Source organism: Dermacentor silvarum, chromosome 9 (assembly GCF_013339745.2).
Source record: "Dermacentor silvarum isolate Dsil-2018 chromosome 9, BIME_Dsil_1.4, whole genome shotgun sequence".
Taxonomy (NCBI): Eukaryota; Metazoa; Arthropoda; class Arachnida; order Ixodida; family Ixodidae; genus Dermacentor; species Dermacentor silvarum.
Genome location: NC_051162.1, coordinates 147,848,604 through 147,873,331, shown reverse-complemented (window position 1 = coordinate 147,873,331; position 24,728 = coordinate 147,848,604). Strand labels below are relative to the sequence as shown.

The 24,728-nt window shown below is 47.2% G+C and overlaps 1 protein-coding gene across 1 annotated transcript in view; it reads left to right on the top strand.

Annotated features, from left to right (window-relative positions):
- The window catches only part of LOC119463972 (anoctamin-4), a 142,748-nt gene extending 123,368 nt beyond the window's left edge, over positions 1-19,380 (top strand). Inside the window, exons 33-40 of the mRNA XM_049655446.1 lie at positions 733-881; positions 5,962-6,114; positions 7,836-7,888; positions 9,314-9,498; positions 9,998-10,103; positions 12,535-12,709; positions 16,793-17,290; positions 17,335-19,380. Coding sequence (XP_049511403.1) covers positions 733-881; positions 5,962-6,114; positions 7,836-7,888; positions 9,314-9,498; positions 9,998-10,103; positions 12,535-12,709; positions 16,793-16,893 — 922 coding nt within the window. The 3' untranslated portion in view covers positions 16,894-17,290; positions 17,335-19,380. The remainder of the gene's footprint in view (positions 1-732; positions 882-5,961; positions 6,115-7,835; positions 7,889-9,313; positions 9,499-9,997; positions 10,104-12,534; positions 12,710-16,792; positions 17,291-17,334) is intronic.
- The last annotated feature ends 5,348 nt before the right edge of the window (positions 19,381-24,728 follow it).

The following is a 24,728-nucleotide window of genomic DNA, read 5'->3' as shown; positions in this document are numbered from 1 at the left end:
TACAATTTCCTAGCGAAGCTTTGACTACAATAAAGGTCTGCACGTGAACGACTAACACAGAACTTGTAAGTGCACTTGTCGATTTCTGGATTTGTGACTGCCGTACTCCGAGCCCTTCTGTATGCAGGTGGATTACATGCATTGACCAGCTGAAATACAGACAAGGATTACAGCCCCAAATAAGAAAATCTAGCACATTGAGTACGCGATAACAGTGCGATAGGCGCAGTGTTACCGATATATGAGGTGACCGAAGGCAAATAGCAAGACTAAAGAAAGAAATGCAGGGATGTCAACCAGATGGAAAATTCGATTTGCTATCCTAGAATGGGAAATCGGGGATAGCGACCTATAATTATAAGAAATAGGGAGGGAGACTCACAGACACAGAGATGGAAAGATGGTTTAATGAGATGCTAGAGATTTTAGCCTGGAGATCCACAAATCACATGCACGTGATTACAACCGATAACAGCATATGATTACAGCACAGGATTACCGCTAACACTTGTGATTGCTAAAGTCGCTTGTGCATGTTTGTCGTGCTCAAATTAGCCGTGCTCGAACAGTACTTTAGTAGCCCTCTGCTGCGACAAATAGCAGTATTAACGGGATATAGGAGGTGAAAAAATGAACCAGGCTACAGTGCTCATGTTCGGGACGAAGCCATCGATTGAAGGCAAGGTTTCGAGCTACCTCCTTTTCTCTCTCTCTTTCGTTAAACTGTCGCAGACTGGTCATGAATTGGTGGCGCTCCTGGCGGCGGGATCACATGGCCCGTGACAGTGGCGATCGCAAAGGCTCAGTGGCTCGCTGGGAGGCTGACTACGTGCTGGCGCAGTGGCACACACTCTCTCTCTTCGACGAGTACCTGGAGATGGGTGCGCGAACGTTCTATTCTTTGTGGCCATCTGTCATATCCATGACGAGGTTGTAGTCGATTCGAATGCGAATGAACTCACATTTTGAGTCTCCGACTTGTTTTAATGCGAACACTCATTTGCCTCACACAGGGCACTGTGTGGTAAGTAGGTATGTGCCTGCTGCACCTCGCTTTGGGACTCTTAAATAAAAAGATATTACGTGCTCAATGTAAACATTCGGTTTGAACCAGTGTCCTCCAGAACAGTAGCCGGTGCTTTGCCGTACCATTAGGCCACACACGCACGCACACCTCTCTCGTGCCAACTAGTGCTTCCAAATAATTGGTGCATGCGTCACGTCGCATAGCACCTATAGCTTCGGAATCGACCTACTTTCCCTAATAATTTCCTTGAGGCAGCTAGCGCTTTGAGATACTACGCGACACGTCATCAGCTTCCAGACCGAGCCAGGTCGTACCGAAAGAGGTTGTAACGCTTCTTCGCTCCAGTATCACAAATCAGTCGTCATCTCATCGCCATCGACATCGTCGTCGCACTGTCGCCGTCGTGCCGTCACTATGCAGTTGTCGTCACACACGCTCGCATCACGAACACAACTGGTCATCTCGCACGGAAACGCTGTGTCGTCTGCTAACAATTTGCATAATCCCAAACGAAGCTGGATATCCAGTTATCTGCAAAAATAATGCTTCTCATAACATTGGTGATAGGAAGTGCATACCTTTTTTCTGTTTAAAATTTTCATGCTGTGTTCTGAAATATATGCCTAATAATTGTGACGCAGCAGGACGCATTTGACGTCAGGTGGCGGTGACCGGGAGACGCAGGTGCCACAGAGGTAGCCTACATGTAGCCATGCCGCGAGATATCAAGCGGCAGCTCGCCACCCAATTCGGCAGCTGCCGGCTAAGCCTCTGTTCGAAGTTAAGCTTGTTCATTGTTCAGCCTTTGGCCTATTACAATTGGCGACAAGGGTAAAGCAACTTGACCTTGGAACGGCAACAGATCCAGCAGCAGAGGAATGAAGACGCAAGCCATTTATCGGAGAGGGGGCCAGGACTGGGATGAGTACGTTGACTTATTGGAGCACTATTTCATAGCCAACGACGTACCCGAGGAGAAAAAAAGGAGCCGTGTTCCTGAGTGGATGAGGACAGCTAACTTATACTTTGTTACGATGGCTGTTGGACTCTTGTCAGCGAGGGGCTGCGGCCGGTTCAGCTGGTTGCCATTGACGGGTGCCCCAGGCAAGGAGGGTCTGTGCGTAGGAGAGGTATTCGTGCAGCAAGGCTCGTACCCGTCATTGTTGTCTTCCGAAACGGGAGGACGGGTCACAAATAAGGACTCGGTTCTGTCGGTTGTCCGGGAAGCGTTATGGAGTGGAAATCCATTGCCGGTTAAGCAGAGGGGAGGGGGGGGGGGCGTTCTTGAGAAGCGATTGTTCGAAGGTTCTCTGCAAGACTGTTTCGTGCTTTAGGGCTCCCGCGTCGTCGTTCCCGAGTCACTCAGCTGGCCGGTACTTAATGTGCTGCATGAAATGCTTCCGGGTACAGACGAGATGAAGATGGTAGTGAGAAGACATGTGTGGAGGCCCGGGCTAGACAAAGCGATTGGGAAAAAGGTCGCGCGTTGTGCCACGTGGCAGGTGCATCGACGGGCCACACGGTCATTCCAGTTAACACCATGGCTAGTCTTCAAGCATGCATGGTCGATACTGCATGTCGATTTTCAAGAGCCGTTTCAGGGATTCTACTTCTTAGTCGTAGTAGACGCTTTTTCCAAGGGGGTTGAAGTTTGGCAAGTGCCGCGACCATCGGCCTCTGCCCTTGGCCCCGGCGAGCAACTGTGCATCGTTTGCGGAATGTGTTCGCGACACATGGGCTGCCGTCCACCGTGGTTAGCGACAACGATCCCGTGTTTGTCATCACTGAATACAGGCAATTCATGACAAAAAATTGAATCAGGCCGATCACTGTACCTCCATATCATTCGGCGTCAAATGAGGCAGCCGAAAGAGTTGTGCAGACCGTGGAGGACAAGTTAAAGAATGCACCACCTGGGGATTTCGAAAAGATAGGCAGGATGTTATTCTATTACAGAACATCCCCTCATGTTATTACCGGCCGCTGTCCCGCAGAACTTCTCATAGGTCATCGCCTGAATACATCCTTATACTTGCTGCAGCCAGACCTGCGTTCACGTGGGAACTTCAAGCAGCTGCAGCAGAAAGAACTTTATGATAGGACGTCGCGATCAGAGGGTCTGCCCTAGCCCGAAGACGCCGTTTGGGTTTGAAATTCTACACCAAGAGCGCGATCGGAGATCTTTGGTCGTTTCTCGTTATGTTCAGTTGCCTCGACGTCACAAATTGGCAATATGCAAAATTTTGAGAATGGGAGTGAGAGATCAGCCAATCGGCAAGCGTAAACCATTCCGTAGCCGCAGCCGCTGTTTGGATCAAATACAATCCACGAGACGTGCCATGGTCTCGTAGCGAGTGCCACGAGACGCCACGAGACGCCACGAGACGTACCAAGGCGGTCTCGTAGCGAGTGGTTGATGGCGCGAACTTCACATCTCACGTCGCGTTCTGCTCCTAGCAGACTACGTGCTCAGAATCAAAATGATTGACTGAAGCCTGTCATCATTTTGACGTCACCAAAACAACGAAGTCGTCCGGCGAGTTTGCCGATTGGCTGCTCTCTCCCTGCCGTTGTCACAAATTTTGCATAGTGCCACTTTGTGACGATGCAGCAACTGAACAGAACGCGAAACAAACGAAGATCTCCGATAGCGCCCCAGGAGACCGATAGCATCCTACAGTCGTCGGGGGGCCTGCTTACAAGTGCGTGCCTGGCTCAAGTGGGGCTAGAAGACGGAACTACCTGGAGCAGGAATGGCGACATCCTGCAATGTCGGTCATCGTCGGGTCTAGCGACTAGCAATGCGTCGTCACTCACGCAGTCGTTGGCCACTAGGGATAGCAGAGGCAGCATGTCCTAAGCGATGTCGCCCCAACCAGAGTTGGCCACACTAGAGAGCGCCTTTAAAGAACAGTCGGCGAACGAGTCTTAAGCAGCACAGCAAACCTCTCAGCCACCGCCGCAAGCACGAGTGGGTCTGGAGCAGTCAAGCATCCGTGAGCGGTACTCTCCAGAAGAGCCAGCAGAACGCGATGGTCAAACTAGAGGAAACCCATGGTATGCTACTCGGCGTGATCAATGACTCCCAACAGTGTTGGTGGGGAGAAATGTGTCGTAGCAGGATAGACATGACATCAGGTGACGGTGAACGCCCGAGCGATGCCAGCGCCACAGAGGCGGCCTATGTAGCAATGCCGCTGTGTATCAAGCGGCAGTACGCAATACAATACGGCAGCTGCCGACTGGACCTCTGTCTGGAATTAAACTTTCTCATTCTTCAGCCTTTCGCTAATCACAATATTAAAGGAAGTGGGCATATAAACGTTTCCTGCGCCGGGAGGCTAAAAGCCGGGAGGCTAAAAGTGCTGCCAGAGTCTATTTCCCGCAGGTGCCTGTAGCGATGGTCTGGTTGAGCCCAGTAATGTGCTGTGCAATCTCTCATGAGCGTAGTCAACAAAGAGTTTACATCGCTCCGAAAGTAAGGAATCTTTACTTCGACGGCTGTAGGAATAGCTGTTCTTGCTTCCGCATCGGCTAGCTGGTCGCCGGCCAAGCCGCTGTGACCAGGTACCCATTGTAAGGTAATTGAGTGACCGTTCCTCTGAGCAAGATCAAATAATTGTAGGACGTGTAATGCTAGCATGTAATACTGGCCTCTCTCGAGAATGAATCAATGGCTTGCAGCGCTCATCTTGCGTCAGAAAGGATAGTCCATGTCGGCGGTGTCAGATTGGAGACAAAACGGGCTGCTTCCCGTATTGCGACAAGCTCTACAGCTGTTGAAGACGATTTGTGGTCCAATTTGTATTGGGGCAATGTGCCCTGCTGAGGGATCACAAAGGCCGCGGTCGGGGTGCATGAAATAACGGATCCGTCTGTGTACAGAGCCATCGTATAGCCCAGCCACATGGGCCAAGGTGAGTTGTTTAAGGCAAGAGGGAGAGAAGCGCGACTTCTTAGAAATCCCAGGTGTGTGAAATCGCACGTTTGGCCTGTGCAGTGTCGACAGTGACAGTTCAGAGATGACGGTAGGTGCGAAGTCTGAGGAAATGATATGCCTGTGAGTAGTGAGACATCTTGAGTAGGTGCAGCTTGGGCGCTTTTGTTGAATTGAAAACAAGGGATGGTGTGTGTGTGTCGAGTCAGCAGTCAGAGGTTCACTCGAAGTGGCTCACAAGACATGTAAACGTCAATTGGATAAGTCCGTGATTCCTCTATGGTGCCGGACGTCGATGTGCACCGTGACAGGCTTAGGCGTGTTCGTAGAGCTTGGGCCTGAAGGTTTTCCCACGATCGAAAACAAGTTCAATTTATATTTGAAAGCACAGGCATGCTGTATCGCAGGTAGCCCACAAACAATGCCTGATATAGTGGCAAAATAGGTTTTCAGAGGGGCTCCGTAAGTCCAGCTACAACACGAATAACGTGTATAAAGCTGGATAGTTTGGCCCGCAGTGCACTGACCTGCTTCGACCAAGCAAAGCTGCGGTCAATGACGACACTTAAATATCTATAGGGCGTGACAGCACTGCTCCGTCAAGAAACATCGGATACCGTGTCATCGATTTCCTTGTGAATGGCATTGTAGCTCATTTGGCTATGGAAAGTTGCAGGCCTTGACTGCGCAAGTATTTTGATGTTATGGTTGTGGCCCGTTGTAGTCTTGCATGTATTTGCTCTCGTTCCTAGTAGCATACATAGACGTAGGATCAAATAATTTGGAACATTTTATTACATCGCTACATTTTTTTAATCACTTGAAAAGCTGTTTCTCATTAACGAAGACATCCTAGGTTTACATACAACGTCAGTTACGTTGCATTAACGAAGACATCCTAGGAAGACATACAGCGTCAGTTACGTTGCAGCTACTGGTATGTTGATATAGAATTTTCTCTGCTAACGCTGTGAAACGTATGGTCTCCCTTTTGCAGCCATTCAGTTTGGTTTTGTCACCCTGTTCGTGGCCGCATTCCCACTGGCGCCGTTGTTTGCGCTTCTCAACAACATCGTGGAAATCCGCCTGGATGCATACAAGTACACCTCGCAAATGCGACGGCCGCTTGCCGAAAGGGTGCCAAACATTGGTAAGCGACAGCACAAGTCTATGTCAGTTATAATCGCAACATATGTACTGTGTACATGCGTCGTAATGCAAGCCAAAATGTTGTTTTTCTATTAGCCAACGCGTATATGCTATCATCGCTAGTTGCAAAGAAGTAGTCACTACGCCCATGCTGCCAATAGCACGCTGAGATGCCGCAACACTACATGCCACAATGCTACACGTATGTCTGTGCCGAGCGGGAGGCCACGGACTAGTGTGATAAGTCCGTTAGTTGTTCATCTTCAAATGTGTTTATTTTGACATTTTTCCGTCCCGGTTCACTATGATCATAAGGAGCTGATTAATTGGTAGGATTGTTCGCTGTCGCCGTCAGTTGAAGTGAATATTCCCTTTGTTTACTTTGGTGAGACTTCTGTCGTGGAAAAATTTTAAAGTCGATGTGAATACGTAAAATTACAGCGACGCACTTTAAACCTCGTTTTTCTGTGCACTCTTTTTTTAAAATGACATTGCCTTCATTGCTTTCTTTCCGTTCATGACACCTTAAGTACGCAGGTGTCATTGGAAATTCACTTGTAGAAATTCCGGTGGTCAACCAATTGCAGCTCAAGTTGCCACGAACACCAAGTAGGCACTGACTGGCCATTTTACGCGAATAGCTAATCGAACGGTTAAGGAATAAAAAATTGCGGGAGGAAATATATTCGGCCCGAGAATTCAATCTGTCTGTCATACAACACTACTGGTTGCTGTGGTCGGATTTATTTTGTTGAAACGTTTTTTTGCAAAGTTTGAACAAAGGGTCTCTATGGAAGTTGCAAAATTTGGTGCTGAAAAGAATGATTTGCAAACATTGCGGAGCCTGCAGTCATATTTAGAAATGGCTATACAGTTTACCCGTACAACTGGTATCAAAAGTTTAGAGACCATGGCATCTACAAAAAAAATATAATAATTACTGCATAGCCGTGCAACGTGAAATACGTCGTGGATTCGTGCAATGTGAAGTTCTTCCACGTTGCCGTGCAACGTGCAAAGTGGAAGAACAAGCATAAGTGTGTTTTGTACCACTTCATTTCCGGCTCTGCCTAGACATCTAAAAGTTATTTCTTCGTGACATCTGCGGTCTCCAGACATTTGCTCGTGATTGTAAGTACATACATACATACACACATACATACATACATACATACATACATACATACATACATACATACATACATACATACATACATACATACATACATACATACATACAACATACATACATACATACATACATACACACACACACATACATACACACACACACACATACATACATACACACACACATACATGCACAAACACACACACACACGCACACATACATACATACATACATACATACATACATACATACATACATACATACATACATACACACACGCATACATAGACACATACATACATACATACATACATACATACATACATACATACATACATACATACATACATACATACATACATACACACACGCATACATAGACACATACATACATACATACATACATACATACATACATACATACATACATACATACATACATACATACATACATACATACTTGTAGTGCATTGCACAGGCGCGCATGGAAACAATGGGGCGGTACCTTTGCTTCTAATTGTTTTCTGGGAAACCTTATAAAAAGTTATTTCCTGATTATCTTGGTTACTTTTTTTCCCTCCTGCGTACAGGTGCCTGGCAGGTGATACTGAAAGGTGTATCCATATTCGCTGTCATCTGCAACGTAAGTCCTTTGTCTAATGCTTAAATGCTGACAAATGAAATCACTTATCTTGTGCGGACAAAATACACCCATAGTCGCCTGCAAAAGCTTACAGGGCACGGGCTAGAGCACTGCATGGGCCGATTTTTTCAGCCCGGGCCCGGCCCGGGCCCGATTTTACGTTGGGCTGCCCGCTCGAGCCAGATCAAAACTTTTATGGCGATACCCAGGCCCGGCCCGGGCCCGGAAATAATCTACGTTACCCGCCCGGCCCGGCCCGCACCCCCTTTACCTTAGACCCGAGCCCGGCCCGAGCCCGGCTCGAAACCATCCCGAACCCGGCCCGAGACCGAAAAATATATGTTTTTCAGAGTTGAGACGCCCGAGAATAACTCGCTGCACGTTACATGCACACCACCAGAAAGCCCGAGCCCGGCCCGGGCCCGCGTCAAAAAACGCGAGCCCGGCCCGGGCCCGGGTCAAAAAGCTCACGCCGGGCCCGGGCTTTCGGGTAAGCCCGAGCCCGTGCAGTGCTCTAGCGCGGGCTATACAACAAATGGAAATGTCTGCTCTGTTTAATCAAGGCGCTTCTTTTTAAGTGATCAATTGTACGTCGCAAGAGTTACTGCAGATTGAAACTTTGAATTCGAAGCAATGTGTCTGTGCTTCGCTATAAGTCAGCTTTTGTCAAATCTCGTGTGCCAAGAACCTTTGTGACCAGCTACACATGGCGTACGTGGTATGTGCATCAGGAGGACCCAGAAAGTACTGAAAGGGCCAATTTCCGTTGGTTCTAATTCAGACATACATTTATTGCAAATTTAATGATTCAATTGTGATTTCTTGGTTTTGAAACACAAGTAATCAAACAAGTATTTAGTTAAGGTAGCGGAAAACATACATTTCGTGTTTATACAAATTAAAGAACATCTGCGGTATGTCGGAAAAAGTTAGGTCCGCCTGGCAGCGAGCAGCACAGCTCCTTCTTCTCGGAAAACGTTTCACTAATTCTGAATACTAACTGTAGGGTCTAAACCCCGATAAGTAGTACTAGTATAAACTGTATTTATGTTAACGGTTTTGGACGGTGGGTGGGTCCCTCAGTCGAGGGCTCCACTGGTCTCTGCGGTTCGCTGAGCTTCATCGAGAAGAGCTCTTTGGCTGTCTAGATCTTCGCTAGCAAGCCAAACCTTCCAGTGCCTGCCAAATTACAATTCGCCCCTTACGGCGTAAACCACGATAAAAAAAAAACAAAGGAACTCATGGTAATACAAACGAGGTCATCTATTCACTATCTTAGACTCATTGCCTCGTCCATCGTGATTGCTTTTTTTTATTTTCTCACTCATAGTAGTTCTCCGCAATTCTTGACACATCTAGGAATTCACTAATTTTTTCGTCCATCGGGTCTTCGCTAAACCAAGAAGGTACAACACACGCTCGCAGGCGTTCCTGATCGCCTATACCAGTGACTTCATCCCGCGGATGCTGTACCGCATGGTGCACACCAAGGACCACAGCCTGCGCGGGTTTGTCAACTTCACGCTGTCCTCGTTCGACACGAGCGACTTCGATGACGAGACTCGGCCGGACAACGCCACACTGGACGGAATCACCGTCCGCCATTGCAGGTCAGACCACGGTAGCCCTCTGTCGGCTCAACGGGAACACTTAAACTGATTCTAAAGGTAGAGTGCCTGGACTAACGACTGGGTAGCACTAAGTGCATAAGAAACTACTCCAACATGTCTAAATCGGCGATATAAAGCAGCGACCACCGGTGATCGATCTGAATAGACGTAATAACGAAAGAGTTAAACGACCATGACTTGGATTAACTGGGTTAAATTAAATGTCTCATTCGATACCGCATTAATCATTGTCATCGTTCATCCTCGAGATGTCAGTTGTCCGTTGCGACGTGTTTACGTATATGAGTAACTATTTCGTGCGTCAAGACCACCTTGGGTTTCTTCACCACAAGTAGGTTTCATTGATTCGCCGGAGTTCGCATCCTTCGTGCGCTCATAAGCATCAAAACTGGGCCACAATGCCACTGAAATGAGCAGAACACTCAAGGACTTCACGCTTGCTTCCACTCCGCACTATGACACATCCTTCACTGTGCAGGTACCTGGACTACCGCGAGCCACCCGGCTCGGGAAGCGAGTACCAGCTGACTCTGACGTACTGGCACATATTCGCCGCAAGGCTCTTTTTCGTTGTTGTTTTCGAGGTACGTTCCATTGAACTTGCGCCGCCGTTTAGGTAACTCTGCAATAGTAGAGCGAGAGACATACACGAACAGACGTACGCAAAGTTTTTTTTTTTTTTTACCCGTTGCTGTTCCCAGCAATTATTCATCGTCTGTGCACACGAAAAGGGAACGTATTCGGCCTCTCACAGGACAAGCTTCACAATGTGGTGTAAAGACGTGCAATTAGTAACCGTTTCTAAAGACCGCGAATGACACATCACGAGCTAAAAAGGACAGACGTAATAGACAGTGCCTGTGTTATCTATTTCTGTTAAAGCAAAGTATTCAAGCACGTGACCGAAAGTAGTTGCATGTTAAGGAGCAAAAGCATAAAGCGCACAATGTAAACCAATTTACACCCTTACAAGTGCTTTCGGCCTATACCTCACACTTTTACATTCCTACGGGTGTACGGGTGTGATATATAGACCATTTTGGCACCCTTTAGAATCCTTGAGGGTGTTCATAAGTTTATAATGTAGTGCAAACGTTTGTGCAGAACATTAATGTAGGCTACCTCTTCATGTCACGAGTACTTTCGTGTATTTTTATTCAGCCAAAAAATGGCAGATTAACGTTTGTCCGCGCAGTTTTGATTGAAGTTGCGCGAGCAAACTTCAAGTAAATAATTGGAGGTCGCGAGGCCCAAATGAAGCAGTCGTTGAAGCATCTAATGATCCTCACTTCTGGGCGAATTCAACGGCAGGCGCATGATACCAGGTCTTGTGGCAGACGATGAAGAGCACGTCACTCAGCAGCCGACTGACGTGTTATTGGCGACCCATCCCGGGCGTGGTCCACCGTTATGGGGTCTGAAGCGACAGAACGTTATGTAATTCATGCCGTTACAGCCTACCACAGGGGTGTAAGATTTTTCCTTCTTCAGACTAACATGCTCTCCGACAGATGCACTTTCGGTTCGCAAATCAACCTCGATTCTCGGCAGAGGTTCTTTGAGAATCATTACAACGTTACGGCGACTTTGCCAGCGAACGATGACACGTTTTCATTCTTTGGGAATGTGTTAGCCTATTGTTTCCGCCGACTGCAGTGCCTTTTGGTGATCGAAAGGGACAGAACACACTTAACTGCGCGTTTCTGAACGCCCAGCGTTATAACATTTAGGGCCACCGAGTTTCATACAACCTTTTTAAAAGGAAACCTGGCGTTACAGTCGTTCAAGCACCACAGGAATGAAGGGGAGTAACATGCGCCGGGTTGGCGTTTCTTCATTCGCGCGCTGTAATGCCGATTTAAATTGTCATCTTTCTACTAATCAGCTTGCTTACGATTTTCTCGCTACTTGCTGTGGGAAGTTGTACATTTACTCCAATAAGTTGCGCCTAAGCTATCGACTTCCAATTTTGCGTATCCTTGTAGGTAACATATCGCTCATGCGTGACGGCCCTGTCATCGCTACTTAACATTGCTGTGTGAGCGACGTGGGAGTGGATGATCGGCGTTTGCAAGAAAAAATTCACGCATAAACTCCACTGAAGCTGTCAAAATATGCGTAAGCATTGTGCCACTTGCTGGCCTCCACGCAGCGCGGTGTCATTATCAATCTTATGAAACTTCATCCCACCAGCATAAGCACTTATCAAGCTTTATCGGACGTTATCAAACTTATCGTACTATACATCCGACCCTTATCAACCCTTATCGGTCGTTATCAACCTGCGAAAGTAGATGTCCAGCGAAGCTGTTGCAAAACCACCACTACAACTGTTGAGGGGGGTGTGCAATGCAAATTGATGGTCCAGATGCTTGTTTTGAGCTTGTTCTTTATTGAAACGTACGCTGTTTGAGCCATTGCATTCCTCTTACGTGACGGACGGGCGCGTTTCTCGTTGGGTAGGCATAGAAATGCTTTTGCATTAAAAAAACTCGCTCCTTGCTATTGCCGACGTTTTACATTTGGTTCGACATAAATAGTGGTCGATAGAACATTTTAGTAATGCATAGTGGGGATCATGTTGCGCAAAATGCCACGTATAGGAAGCCATATAGTCACATCGCGTACTCATCCATGAGTCGTACAGACCCGGTCCTACATCATTGGTGGTTGAAGTGCAACTGAAGAAGGCTGCTCTGAGCATTTGTTTTGTTTCTGTTATTCTATGCTAGGTTTCGTTTGTATTCGCGATGTCCTATTACTCGTGATATACATTTATGCTTTTTGAGTGAAAAAAAAAGGTCGCCAGCACCTTTTCTTAGTGCCAAGATCTTCTAAATTGATAATTTCAGCAACAACGAGGAACAGGAATAGCAGCAATGTTCCTCTCGTGCTTATGCTTTTTAAGCTCTCAGGTCACCGTACTTCTTTCACGCTCTGAAATAACCAGCTCCTGAGCTTTCTGTTTTAATTTTCTTGTTGTTTCCTTTTTTTTTACTTTCTGCGTACGTCCAGCACGTGGTCTTCTTCATAACGAGTCTGGTGGCCGCCCTGATACCGGACGTGCCCCGGTCGGTTCAGCAGCGCATCAAGCGTGAGCAGATTGTGGCGCAAGACACCATCGCCGGTCTGGAGAGCGGCCAGCCGTCCCAGCCCCGCAGAGGATCCAGGAGTGGCTCTTCAGCCCACAGTAACTGACCGCCAAAGCACTGGTATAGCCGGTGCGACCATTCCACCGAGCAAGCACACGCACACTTATCAAATCAAGATAGATGAGAAAGAAAAATGCATGATATCAAGAGGCAGCTTTACAAAAGACAGACACGAAAGGAACGAAAAGCACGGCAAGAAAGAGGCGTTTTACTTTTTTGTTCCCGTTGTGTACGTGTTTCGTACGCCTGCCTTTTCATACTGTGAATCCCTGCGAATTGCTCAGCTTTTCGTAGCTCAAATAGGATAAAAACATCGTTTGTTTAACTGGAAGCCAACATCATATCTAGACAATTGTAACGCCAGATAGAGGATACCAGCTATTTTGATGGCTGGTCAAAATATTTAGTGCGGTAGATTGTTTGGTTGTCTGCGAGCCTTTTGGCCCGAAACCTTTAGGAACCTCAGTGGCCCATGCTAGCTGAAAAATGTTAGGCATAACGTTAGGAGACGGGAGGAGAGCGATGTGGATCAGAGAGCAAACGCGGATAGCCGATAATCTAGTTGAAATTAGGAGAAAACTGTTATTAATAATATTAGCGTAATGGCGGGCTTAGCGGAATAGCGCGATCGAAATACGCATGCGCAGAACGCTATACGGCCAATAGCGCTTAGCGTGCGCACGTTATTTCTCACATTTAACGTTACCGTCTAAAGCGTGGTTCACGTAGTTTACGTAAAACATGGCGGCGGTCCCGGCCACCCGCTTAGAACTTAATTTGAAGTTGCTTTTGTAGAATTCACTTCGCAGAATTGACTGTGTAAACGGCTTTTGCTTTGTCTCAAGCTGCTTCTACGACAGAGTATTATGGATTAGCTTGTGGAGTTTTCGAGATCGCTTCTGGTTTCCAACGCGTCGAGGTCTAACAAAAGAAATGGTGATGATGGTGATTTATTGGCATTCGCTATGCAACGGGGCTGTAACAAAAAAATTGGAGGACGCTTAAGCTTCGACTTTAAGAGTAGAACGCGATAGCGTTATCGGGACCCGTTCGCATCGCATCGTTCGCATACGGCAAGTAGGCTTCATTCACTGCAACCATGAACGTGGGAAAGCCAGCTTACAAAGACCAAGCATACACCGATCCCCTTAAATTCGGCTTCACTTTTAAACAGAAGTGCATTGCTGGTAAGACGTTTTTTCAGGGGCAATATAAGTGGTCTTATATTAAAATGTGAAGGCCCTAGCACGTTTTTCATTATTTTATTATTTGTTTGGTATTGCCCCGACGCGGGCAGGTCTGGTAGAAATTCTGGAAAAGGGGTTTGTGTTTCCTCGTAGCAGAATTAGGTTTTCTCGTACATTCAAATTACAATCCTACGCCGATTTGTAAACAATCCGACGGCGAATCCAACGCCGAATGGTAAAGTCGTACTTTACCATTTTCGGACGGATTTCACTGCGAGATATTCAATTTTGTTCACCAAAACCTTGCACCGCGTGGAGAGCCTGCGCGGTCGATGTGGTTGGATGATTTTCTCCGCCACCCGCGATCACACACCGGTTGCCGACGCCGTATTTTCTTCGACACGGGGCCCTAAACGCTATCACGTTAATAGTGACCTCGCCTCCTCACAAACACTAGCAGGCTAGGTGCCTTCGAGATCCCAGCGCCAGCTATCGGTGATGTCTGGAGCTAGGCGCGACGACGGCATACGGCGTCTGAGATCGGAAGATGCCGTAAGCTACGGTAGACAGCTTGTACTGCTTGTACTGATTTCGCCCGGGTTCGGCGGGCATCGAAAGTAGAAATACAGAGCGCTCGCGACTCCCATTATGCTGCATCTCGCACTTTCCGGACGCACACACAAAGCTTGGCGAATAGATAGAATCACTATCTATTTACGATGTATACGAAATTGAAAGCCTAATGGAATAGCGTCCCGCGCGTAAACTACGCTATCACGCTATACTAAAACTCTTTTTCTGCAAAGTTTGCTCGCGGAACAGTGACCCCCAATGTGATAACGTTAAGCTAAAACTTTCCACCAACGCGTGCGCCGAAGAGGAGACGATGCGTTTCGCCCATCGCTTTGATTGCGCTTGCGCCCCAAGACTTCACAAGGCGCCGGTGACGGCACTCCGCAGAGCGATGCCATGGGTTCCCGTGTACCGGCTAGCAGTGGCAGCGACTGTACATATGCAAGCAAAGGGAGGTCACTCCGAGAAGTAGCGCAGAAAAGCACTGCGCCTCGCAGAGTTGTAGGCAAAGGGCACACACGAATGCTTTGGCTTTCCGCTTCTAAATAGGTGTGACGCCACGTCCGGTGTAACGCCTCACTAGAATGATGTACACTATGGGTGTGTTCCAATTGTCGCCAGCATCGGAGACTGTCTACGAAGACAGCTAAGGAGACAGCCAAGACAGCTTCGAGCCCATGTAATGGAACGTGTTTTGAACCGTCTGGATGACGTATGAAAGACGCGTCGGCAATGAGACGCCACCTGGCGGCGACAAGAAAAAGTAGAGAAAGGCATGCATTATTTCTGTATTTTAAGCCCTATGACCTATGAAAAACACGGTGTGACTTACATTAAGGGCGTAGGAAAGCACGTCTACGTTTTCTTGTGCGCCGACAACGTTCCTGTCGGCTTACCTAGCATCCTGCCCAGCCGCCATCTTGTTCGGACAGGAAAGTAGCCTGCATCGTTTCTGACTTTGATGCCGTTTTCGCCAAGCTGTCTACTTTTACGCCTCCGTGAGAATTGGAACGAGACTTAAGATGGCCGCTGTCCGCTTAGCCGTCTACTTTGCCGTCTTAGGCGAGTATTGTAACAAAAGCTATTTGAATGTACTCTAGAACTATGCCACGTGAAAATAACGCTGGTGGAAGGCATGAAGTACCATTCGTCACGTTTGCTTCCGCTTGCTCAGGTATACTGAGCGCGCACTGAAAATTGTCAATGAAAGTGTCTAAAGCCCTTGAATCTATTCCCAACCACGCAGTTACGTTTATTTGCTCGCATTTTTCACTTGGCACTAGTGTAACAGAGCATAAATCACCCCCGCGGCGTTGGCTATGGGGTTGCGATGCTAAGCACGAGGTCATTTAATGGAAATCCCGTCCGCGCCGGCCTCATTTCGATGGGGGCGATATGCAAGAACGCCCGCGTTCCGTGCATTGGGGACACGATCCCCTGGTGGTCAAAATTAACCCGGAGTCTCCCACTACGGCGTACCTCATAATCAAATCGTAGTTTTGGCACGCAAAACCCCGAAAATCAAATCCATTCGAACATAAATCACGCGCTAATGTTGGCAGTGTGCAATCAAAGCTTAAAACCTGTCAGCTTCGCCTATTCCACAAATGTTATTGCTCGCCATTTGGGCATTCATCACACCAGCTCATCGCAGTTCTTGTCGCACAAGCCACTGCGAAGCTGGTTATCCTCAGAGCACTTGCACTTCTGCACATTTGCGATTATTATTCGTACAAACAGCAAAGGACTGGAACGACCTGCCTCCTCGCGTCGGGCTGAGCTCCCATGCTGCCACTTTGAAGAATTGTATTGAAAATAATATTTTGTGAAATTGTCCCAGATCTTAAGTAATTATACTCCTTCGCAAGAAGCCTTTGAAGTAACGAATAAATAAATAAATAAATAAATAAATAAATAAATAAATAAATAAATAAATAAATAAATAAATAAATAAATAAATAAATAAATAAATAAATGCCCCGGAATTGGTTGAGCAAGAGTAAGGGCCTCTATAGAGCTTAAGGAAATTTCAACAATCACGTGCGAAGGTCGCAACGCATGGCTGGTCATGGCATGACGGCAGCGCACAGCGCAGAGGACGAAGCGGTGACGTTCAAACTACTGACAAAAGGTAAAGTAATGTAATGTGGAAGAAATCGTTCATAATTCGACGCCTGTACAAGGAACCGACTACGAGTGTATTTAAGGGTTTTTTTTTTCAAGGAAATGCGTATATTTGGTTGTATAAAAAACAACGGACGCGTTAAGCAATGACGTAATACTTCTCTAGAAAGAGCATGACGGCTGGGTATGCCTAACCGCTTACACGTAATCCTATAACCATGCTACCATTCCTTGCAGCTCATCAAAGGAGTGTGGCCTTGTTGTGGACTGACGTGGAGTCAAGCTCATGCTCCAGTAAGCAACCATCGTCACGGTCGGCAACTGCCGGCGTCACTTGAACTGCGTGCGCACTTCGTGGAGAAGGGATTGTGGTTGTATACGGATGGTGCCTAGGCTTGATCTCCACAGACATTATGCGCTTCGAACAGTTGGTTTTCACTGACGCGCCATGACCGTAGTTGTGATTTCCCCTCACTCTCTCCGTGCATTTCAAGACGCAGCTTCTCAGAGGCCTGCATCGTAATTCCTGTGTTCAAGGCAAGTTCAGTGATATTTGTTGTTCCCACCCGTGCACCTCAACGTCATCACTTTGCATCTGGACTCAATCAAGTATTCAGCGTCGTTTTGTCTAGTACAGACGACGATATTGCTTCAGCCACTGCAGCCGTTACGGACAGCGCAGTATTCATTCAATGACCTGTCTTCATGACGACGACGGAGTGATCGTTTGCTTCCGTGGCACTGGTTTTGGCACGTAAAACCCCAGAAAGAAGAACAAGAGGAACTGCGTGTACCATCTAACTCCTAGTACCTACTGCACCGTGACAGCGGACCGTGCAGCTTGTGCTGTGGACTCTCATTCATTCCAGTGTACTGAAGGCACGGGTTCATTCGGCAAGCATCGCGGGGACTGTACAGTTGGCCAAGCGGGCAGCCTCAGTTCGTGCAACAGTTTTAATGAGAGAATCGATATTGTGTGCAGCGACCCCTTGACGGCACGACGTCAGTGACAATGAGGTGGACGCTGTGGAAAGAATGAAGTATACTCTGTTTAGTCATACCTTTGAACTATGAACCTGTGTGGGTGCCTCGTTTGGGATGTACTTTCGCATGCTGGAAAGTACTTTGGGGGCACCGATTTGTAAATTTAGCAAAATAGGTGTCCGCGCAAAGGAAGTGCAGCTGTACAATTGTGCACCAAAAGCAAGAGAAGCATGGTTTGCGTTCCTACGACAGCCGAGGAAAAAAAGAGGTCTGGCTCACTCGCTCATGAACTTCCCATGCTCCAGCTTCGAGGCTGGACAGCATGTTCTAAAACTCGGAGGCCATATCGTGCGAGACCTGGCATACTGGCGTCTTGGCGTAGACCTAGCACTCCAAGGCAGAATGTGCTCCAATGCACGTTATGAGGATAACTCATATCTAACTTTTTTTCATTTACTTGCAGTTCTCGTTTTTTAGCAGATGTGCGGGGGCATTGCCAAACACACACGCACGCGCACACGCATTCATTGGAGCGAAAACATCCCAAGCCAGATGGCAAGACGCAGAATAATCTGGAAAAAAGTCTGGAAAAAAATTCTAGGGGTTTTATTGCTGTAGAGATGATCGAACATGGGTCTGTAGTTGCTTAGAGTGTGTGCACGCGCCGATGTAACATTACTATGGGCCGCACCGTGAGAGACTTTGTGCAAAGCGCGTGCTCTAACCAGTATGTGGTGAGCGAAGTCTCATTCGGATTATATGTTAAGATGAAGTACTATGGTGCGTGCCGTTCGGTTCTTACAAATAACACTTTTTTCTTTAAAAGTTGACGAGAACAACATCAGCTCCATCACCGAGCCTTTCTCTACGATTGTCACTGTAGGCTCCCTAAAGAGCGTACGACGCCTGAATGGGGTCCTTGTTTTCTTTTTGGTCTCTATCCTTACTTTCGAGGTAGCATGCTGGCAGGTATTAGTAGAAACAATGATACAGAAACATCAACGTTTATTACGGCTGTCGTCTGTGCAGTCCTGTTCTCAAATACTCTCATGCACTGGCTGATCAATAGGGTAGAACAAGCGAAACATCAGCCTGGTGCTGACGTTTCGAAAAGGGCACTTTAAGGTCCTTACGAAGTTAGGTTCCCTTGTAGAAACGTCGTTTCCAAGCTGATGCTTCTTTTGTTGGCGCCGCGCTGTTGATAAACTAGTCTTCATGCTCTCATATTGCCTCTCATAAGCTCCTTGACATATGTGTGGTGGTAATTATTACAAGTTGTATTTGGCATATTTTGGGGGACTTCTTGTAAGGTTGATGCTGGTATGGCCACTATGATACGCCAGTTTATGTAAATGGGAGCAGGAGTTGCAGGAAATAATATATCTTAGTCTCAGCGTAACTAAGTCCCTTGTCCGGGACTTCATACGTGCTCGTACAAAAATATGTGGTTGCATTTACTGCGGGAAGTTCCTTGAATTATTTAGTGTCACTGTTGTTGTAACACATTTGCTGTCGCTGCAGACGGGACGGGTGCGTACAGTGACCGAATGCAGTGTGTGCTTAATGTTTTGTGTCCTATCTAACTGGTTGAAGGTCTGCACCATACCTTGTCAACATACCGCGAAGTACAATCCCGACCTGCTGCACACATTTTTAGTGCACTAGACTTGTTCTTGCTTTCTCCATGTCTCTTGGGGAAGCTCCACACAAACATTAAAATGATCGCACATGCATGAGCTGTCTGTATTGACTTTGGTATAAATTTACTTTGACTCATTTAAACTAGATCAGCATCTTTTGGCTGAGGAAAGCTTACATGGGAAATAAACAATGGGTGCATAAAAAAAAGTGCTGCCACATCATTTTTCTCTTGCTTCTTTTTTCGTCCATGTGTAACTGTCGGCGGAATAAAACATTAGCGTAGCATACACTGGAGGCGGAATGCTAACGAGACAGCGGAGCTGATGGGCACCTAGCTAGTCCTGGACTTTGTGCTAAGCTAAGCACTACCAAGTCATCCCCAGTAATTTCTGAAATTTATTGATTATTGATCGGTTATTTATTAGCTATTCATTGGCTATGGATTGGCTATAGCAAGGTATTGTCCACGTATTTCGGCTAGGCTAAGCACTACCAAGTCATCCCCATCACTTCCCGGAATTCGTTAATTATTTGTCGATTATCGATTAGCTATTGATTGGCTATCGATGACTGACCCAGCTTAAGTTGTCCCAATCATGCTTAGCTAGACTTAGCTAGGCTCAGCATGCTAGTTCACAGGGGTATGTGCCATTGCCCATGGACCCTTTCTGCACTACCGCCAGGATTGGCCTACATCCCACTTTTTTTCTGTTAACGCGCTAGAAATTACGGCCGGCTTAAACAGCTCCGATGTTAATAACGATATGAAACCTCAGTTCTTCAAGCATATAAGAAACCCTTAACTACGCCGCCTTTGAGCAAAGCCACTTCAGTTCAACATGTACTTACGCAGAATGCAGCGTGACACTGAGAGTTGAGCAGGCCACATGTTACGTTACCAAAGCAGAAGAGCTTGCGTTGGTCATATGCTATCTCAAAATACTTATACACGCGCCCAGTCAGCCCGCTCAACACCACCTAAAATCGTATTTCGTAAACTGTTTTTTTTTTTTTTTTTTCATTCGTCATTTGCTCGGATGAAGCTTCGTTCATGCTATCGCCGCGATCAGCCCCTTGGTGGAATAAATGATAACGAATGAAAAGAATCGGAGGAAAAGAACCCTTGCGAAATGTTGCCCCTAATATCATTGAAGGCGTGCAGGCAAATTTTCCACATTACTTTTTGCCGCCAGGTTCGCGGCTACGGCAGTAGCCCGACAGTGCGTAAAAGCATGCTTAAGCTTCGTTTAGTTTTGCTGTGTTCGGGTTCAAGCCACTCACGATTGTTTCCTATCGCCACTTTTAGACCGTCCTATCGGTGTGTCATGTGGATAGTTGAACGTGCAATGCCCAACAAGTGTTGCCTGCCAGCCTGTTCTAGAAATTATCAAACGGAGAAGATGCCGGCGCTTGCACCTGCTGGAAGCACATGAAACAACCGGACCTGCGCTATTCTACCCAAGAGTTTTTTTTACCTGCGCCATACGCTAAGGTAAGACCGTTTGTGCCGCCCAGCACTTTTGCCAGCATTCTTTCTTGCCCACTCGTGTTGTTATTTTTCAGTGTTCTGCCTGAAATATGAGCGATGACAACGGTGTTTTCTGGCGGTTCACTTGCAGGCTTGCTGATTCTGCTCTTGTGAACGTGTGCGCCGTTCCCTTCAAATTCATATTTTAGGCAACAGGCACGCGTACACTTATCTAAAGACAGGGAGTGTTATATAAGATTTAATCACTGAAGTCGCATGCGTGTCGTTGTTGTGTCAAAGTGACACAGCTTCAGGAAACGCACATCTGTTGATAGAGCCGGTGCTGCTGTATTCTATGACGGTCACTAATTATTTACGACCGTGAACTGTGGTCTCCGTTTTGATATACGCAGACGAGGAGATCAGTCCTTGGAGATCAAGTTGACTTGGGTTACCTTTACAACTTATTGTCACCATGAAGCGTTTAACCTATACAGCAGATAAAGCTAAAAGAAAATAATATCCCGCTTCATCATGTGACATGCTTCACGCTGAATTTCAGTATATCTCGCGCGTTCCGAAGCTGGGTCACGCATATGATGTGCTTGGACTTCGCGCCGTAGCGCGGTGGACGTCTTGTCACGTGACGTGCAGGCATGTAACGTAATGTCTGGATGGTGGTAATTGGTTTTGCGCGGTGGTCCGTAACCCCCCCGCGAGCGTGCCACGAAAAGATTAGCGCGCCGGGGTGGGTTAAGAAGGAAGATAAGGTATGAGAGGTGCTCTGCGATCCCGCAAAAGCGATAGCAGTGGAACGGGCTTACCGCGCCGACTGTAAAGAAGGCCAGGAAAGCATGATGAAAGCGCTTATTAGACGACTTGACCCCAGAGGTCATGCCATAGTCCATTCACCTACCAAGCTCCAATGCCTGACCTCGGACCGTTTTTCCTGCCATCATCGCGTGGGTGGAGCTTGGGTGGAGAAGTCCACGGTCAGGAGCCCACTGAGAGGCGTTTGTTTGCAATTGCAGCGTGACATTGAAAGAAAAAAGGGGACGGAGGGGACAAGACAAATTTTGTTTTTAAATGCAAATTATTGTGCATTCTATCATATACTTACCGGACAGACGTATTGCCCTCGCTAACATATGTTCACGAGAGGGATAATTTATAAGAAAGGCAGATAGCTCGGTTGGTGCTAGTATCTTCTAGCCTGTTACTCTGCACAGAAGCAGGAAAGGGGACACAAAGAGTGATGAAATATGATGAGGAAAGGAGGAAGGGGTGTGTAATTGACATTAATTACGCAACAAAGTGGTCTCTAACGCATTGAGACAAGTCCAGTGTTGTACGAATAGTCTATAAAAGCACTCGTAGCTGTTTTGCTGCCACGCGCTTACGACAAGTGCTCAGAATGGCAGCCTCTCATAATGCTTGCTTTCCTACGCTTGCCAGCGCAGAAGTCAACGTCTACCTCTCGCACAGAGGAAGGGCAGTCGCTAAATACGTACTGCACAGTTTCAGCCACGTGACGGTACGGCCGATGAGATGTGCGTAGCATCGAGTGAAGGTGACATCACGGCGAATTAGGTGGATCGGGCTTGTTTGACTCCCCTTGACTTTAGCGGGAAGGTGAAAGGTCGTGTCAGAGCTTATTTCCCGCTGGCACATGTAACAATGGCCTGGTTGAGTCCGCAAGGTATTGTGCAGTATTGTATAAGTGAAAAGAACTTGCTTCCGTTCGTGAACACGGGACCCGTTCTTAGGAGGCTTAAGTAAAAGCTGATGTTGCTTCAGCACCGGCTAGCTTCGTTGCCAACTAATTCCATTGGAAGGTAATGGGAGTGACCGGTTCGCTGAGCAAGGTCGAGTAACTCAAGTACGTCTAGGACCAAATTAAAGGGGTCCCCTTTTTTAAAATATTAAAATGTTTGAGCGCTTATTTCACGTTGGAGAGCACCCTCCATTTCTGGAGTATCTGGCAGGAGACAAAACGAACAGCATCTTGTATGAGAACTCATTCTGCACGGAAAACATGGGGAATGCAGGAGATGGAAATTCAACATGATGAGCAACAGGAGAACAAGGCGAGAGCAGGAGCCAACGTTTCGACAAGTGGACTTGTCGAAACTTTCGTTAAAGAACTTGCCGGACTTGCCTTGAAGAAGGCAAGTCCACTTGTCGAAGCGTTCGCTCCTGTTCTCACCTTGTGCTCGTGTAGCTGAACTCATTCTGTAGCTTAAGTCATACTGTGCTCCATTTCTAACGCTCGTGCGATCACATTTGCCTCTCGTGCGGTAACAAAGGCAACTGCTGGAACGCATGAAGTGACGACTCGCATCTGTGTATACGTATAGAGAGCCGCCGTATATAGTCCAGAGACAAGGTAAGTTGCTTGTAACCACCGGGGGAGATTCGTGACTTCTTAGCTATCTCGGGTATTCCATAGGCGCATTATTGGTCTACAGGCAGTGTCCACAGAGATGTTTACTGGATGTCGGTGCGATCGAATCCTGAAGAACTAACATCCCAACGATATGTCAGAGTTCTTCGGTAGGTAAAAGCAGGAGCACTAGTCGCGGGAATTACTAAGCATTGGGCTAATTGGCCTTGCATAACAGTTTAGGCGAATTAGCGCTTAGAGAGACGCACACACACAAAAAAATTACTCGCCATCCCGGCCTCGCGACAGTGGGTGCCCAGTGAAGCTGTGGAAAACCGCCACTACAACTGCTGAGGGGGGGGGCATGAAGCGAAAAATCCGCCGTTCACATCCGATGGTACCAAAACCCATGTGACCAAGTGGTGACGTCACGTTTGACACGATTACATCATCACCTCAAACGTGCCGTTACGTGATAACGGCATCGTCACGTGCCGATATCGCCTCATGACACCATCACGTGAAACGTGACGTCTCGCGATGACGTCAAGTGATGATTTCACCTGATGACGTCATGGGATGCCTCTTGGAGAAGCAGCACACTGTGCGCTTCGCGCTTCTTTGCAGTCTCCGGGATCGGCCCACACATTTGTGTGAGCACCGCGCACGCGGACACGAAAAATCCTGACCAACTAGAGGCTCACAGCTTCACTGTAAAAGGGGAGACGAACACAAGCACCTGTGTTCGTCCCCCCTCACTGCGTGTGTGTCTTTCTTAGCAATAATTCCCCTCAACGAGAGAGATATAGAGCAATCGAAGAGAGGAAAGGCTGGGATGTTAACCAGCCCCCTCAACAAACACTGGAAGAGAATTAAGGGTAGGGTGTGAATGGGAGTCCGCACTCGAAGGCGAACACGAAGGTGCTCGCAGGACCTAGAGGCATCGATTGGATAGTTCCGTGATTTCTGCGTTGGGCGCGCGTTCAATGTACTGCCTCCCGGCTTTTTAACAATATTGACACGAGTACATTGTTCATCCTTTTCCCGTGTGCGCGCTAGCGTCGACCGCACTTAGACCGCACGGCACGTCAGAGCCTAATAGCAGTCATAAGGGGCGAGATCACGATTATTATGAAATTTCTTAATCACTAACTGCAAGAAATATTCTGCCATTGCTTATCTAAGGTTTAGTTATGCGCTTTAGTTGGATATGTATAGGCTTACTTTTTATTCCTATGTAGTTAATGCGACACCATAGTTTCGTTCTAATGTTCTAATGTTTGCGTGTGTATTTAGCTCCACATTTCTATAAACACATCACTTTGCCAACACGTGCCCCTTTTGGCAATAGCCTTTTTTTTTTTATTTGACGCATGGAGTAATGCGAGGTCTCGCCTTAAAGTCTTTGATACCTCCTTGTGTGTATATTACACAACTAACGGCGGCGCAAAGTGCATTGATAACGCAAGCAAAGTATACTGCAGGTGGCGGCCCCAAGTGCGCTGATGACGTTCCGATCATTGTAAGCCGTTATCGCTGTTTAGCGCCTTATCCATCCGCGTCGAACCATTATGAACCGTCACCAAACGTACTCCGCTGGAAGCTGCATATGAAATTGCCGCCCGTACCGTATTAGGTCATTCTAACCGTATCTTGAAAGCGATCCGCGATGCCGACAGTGTGCCTACTGCTGATAG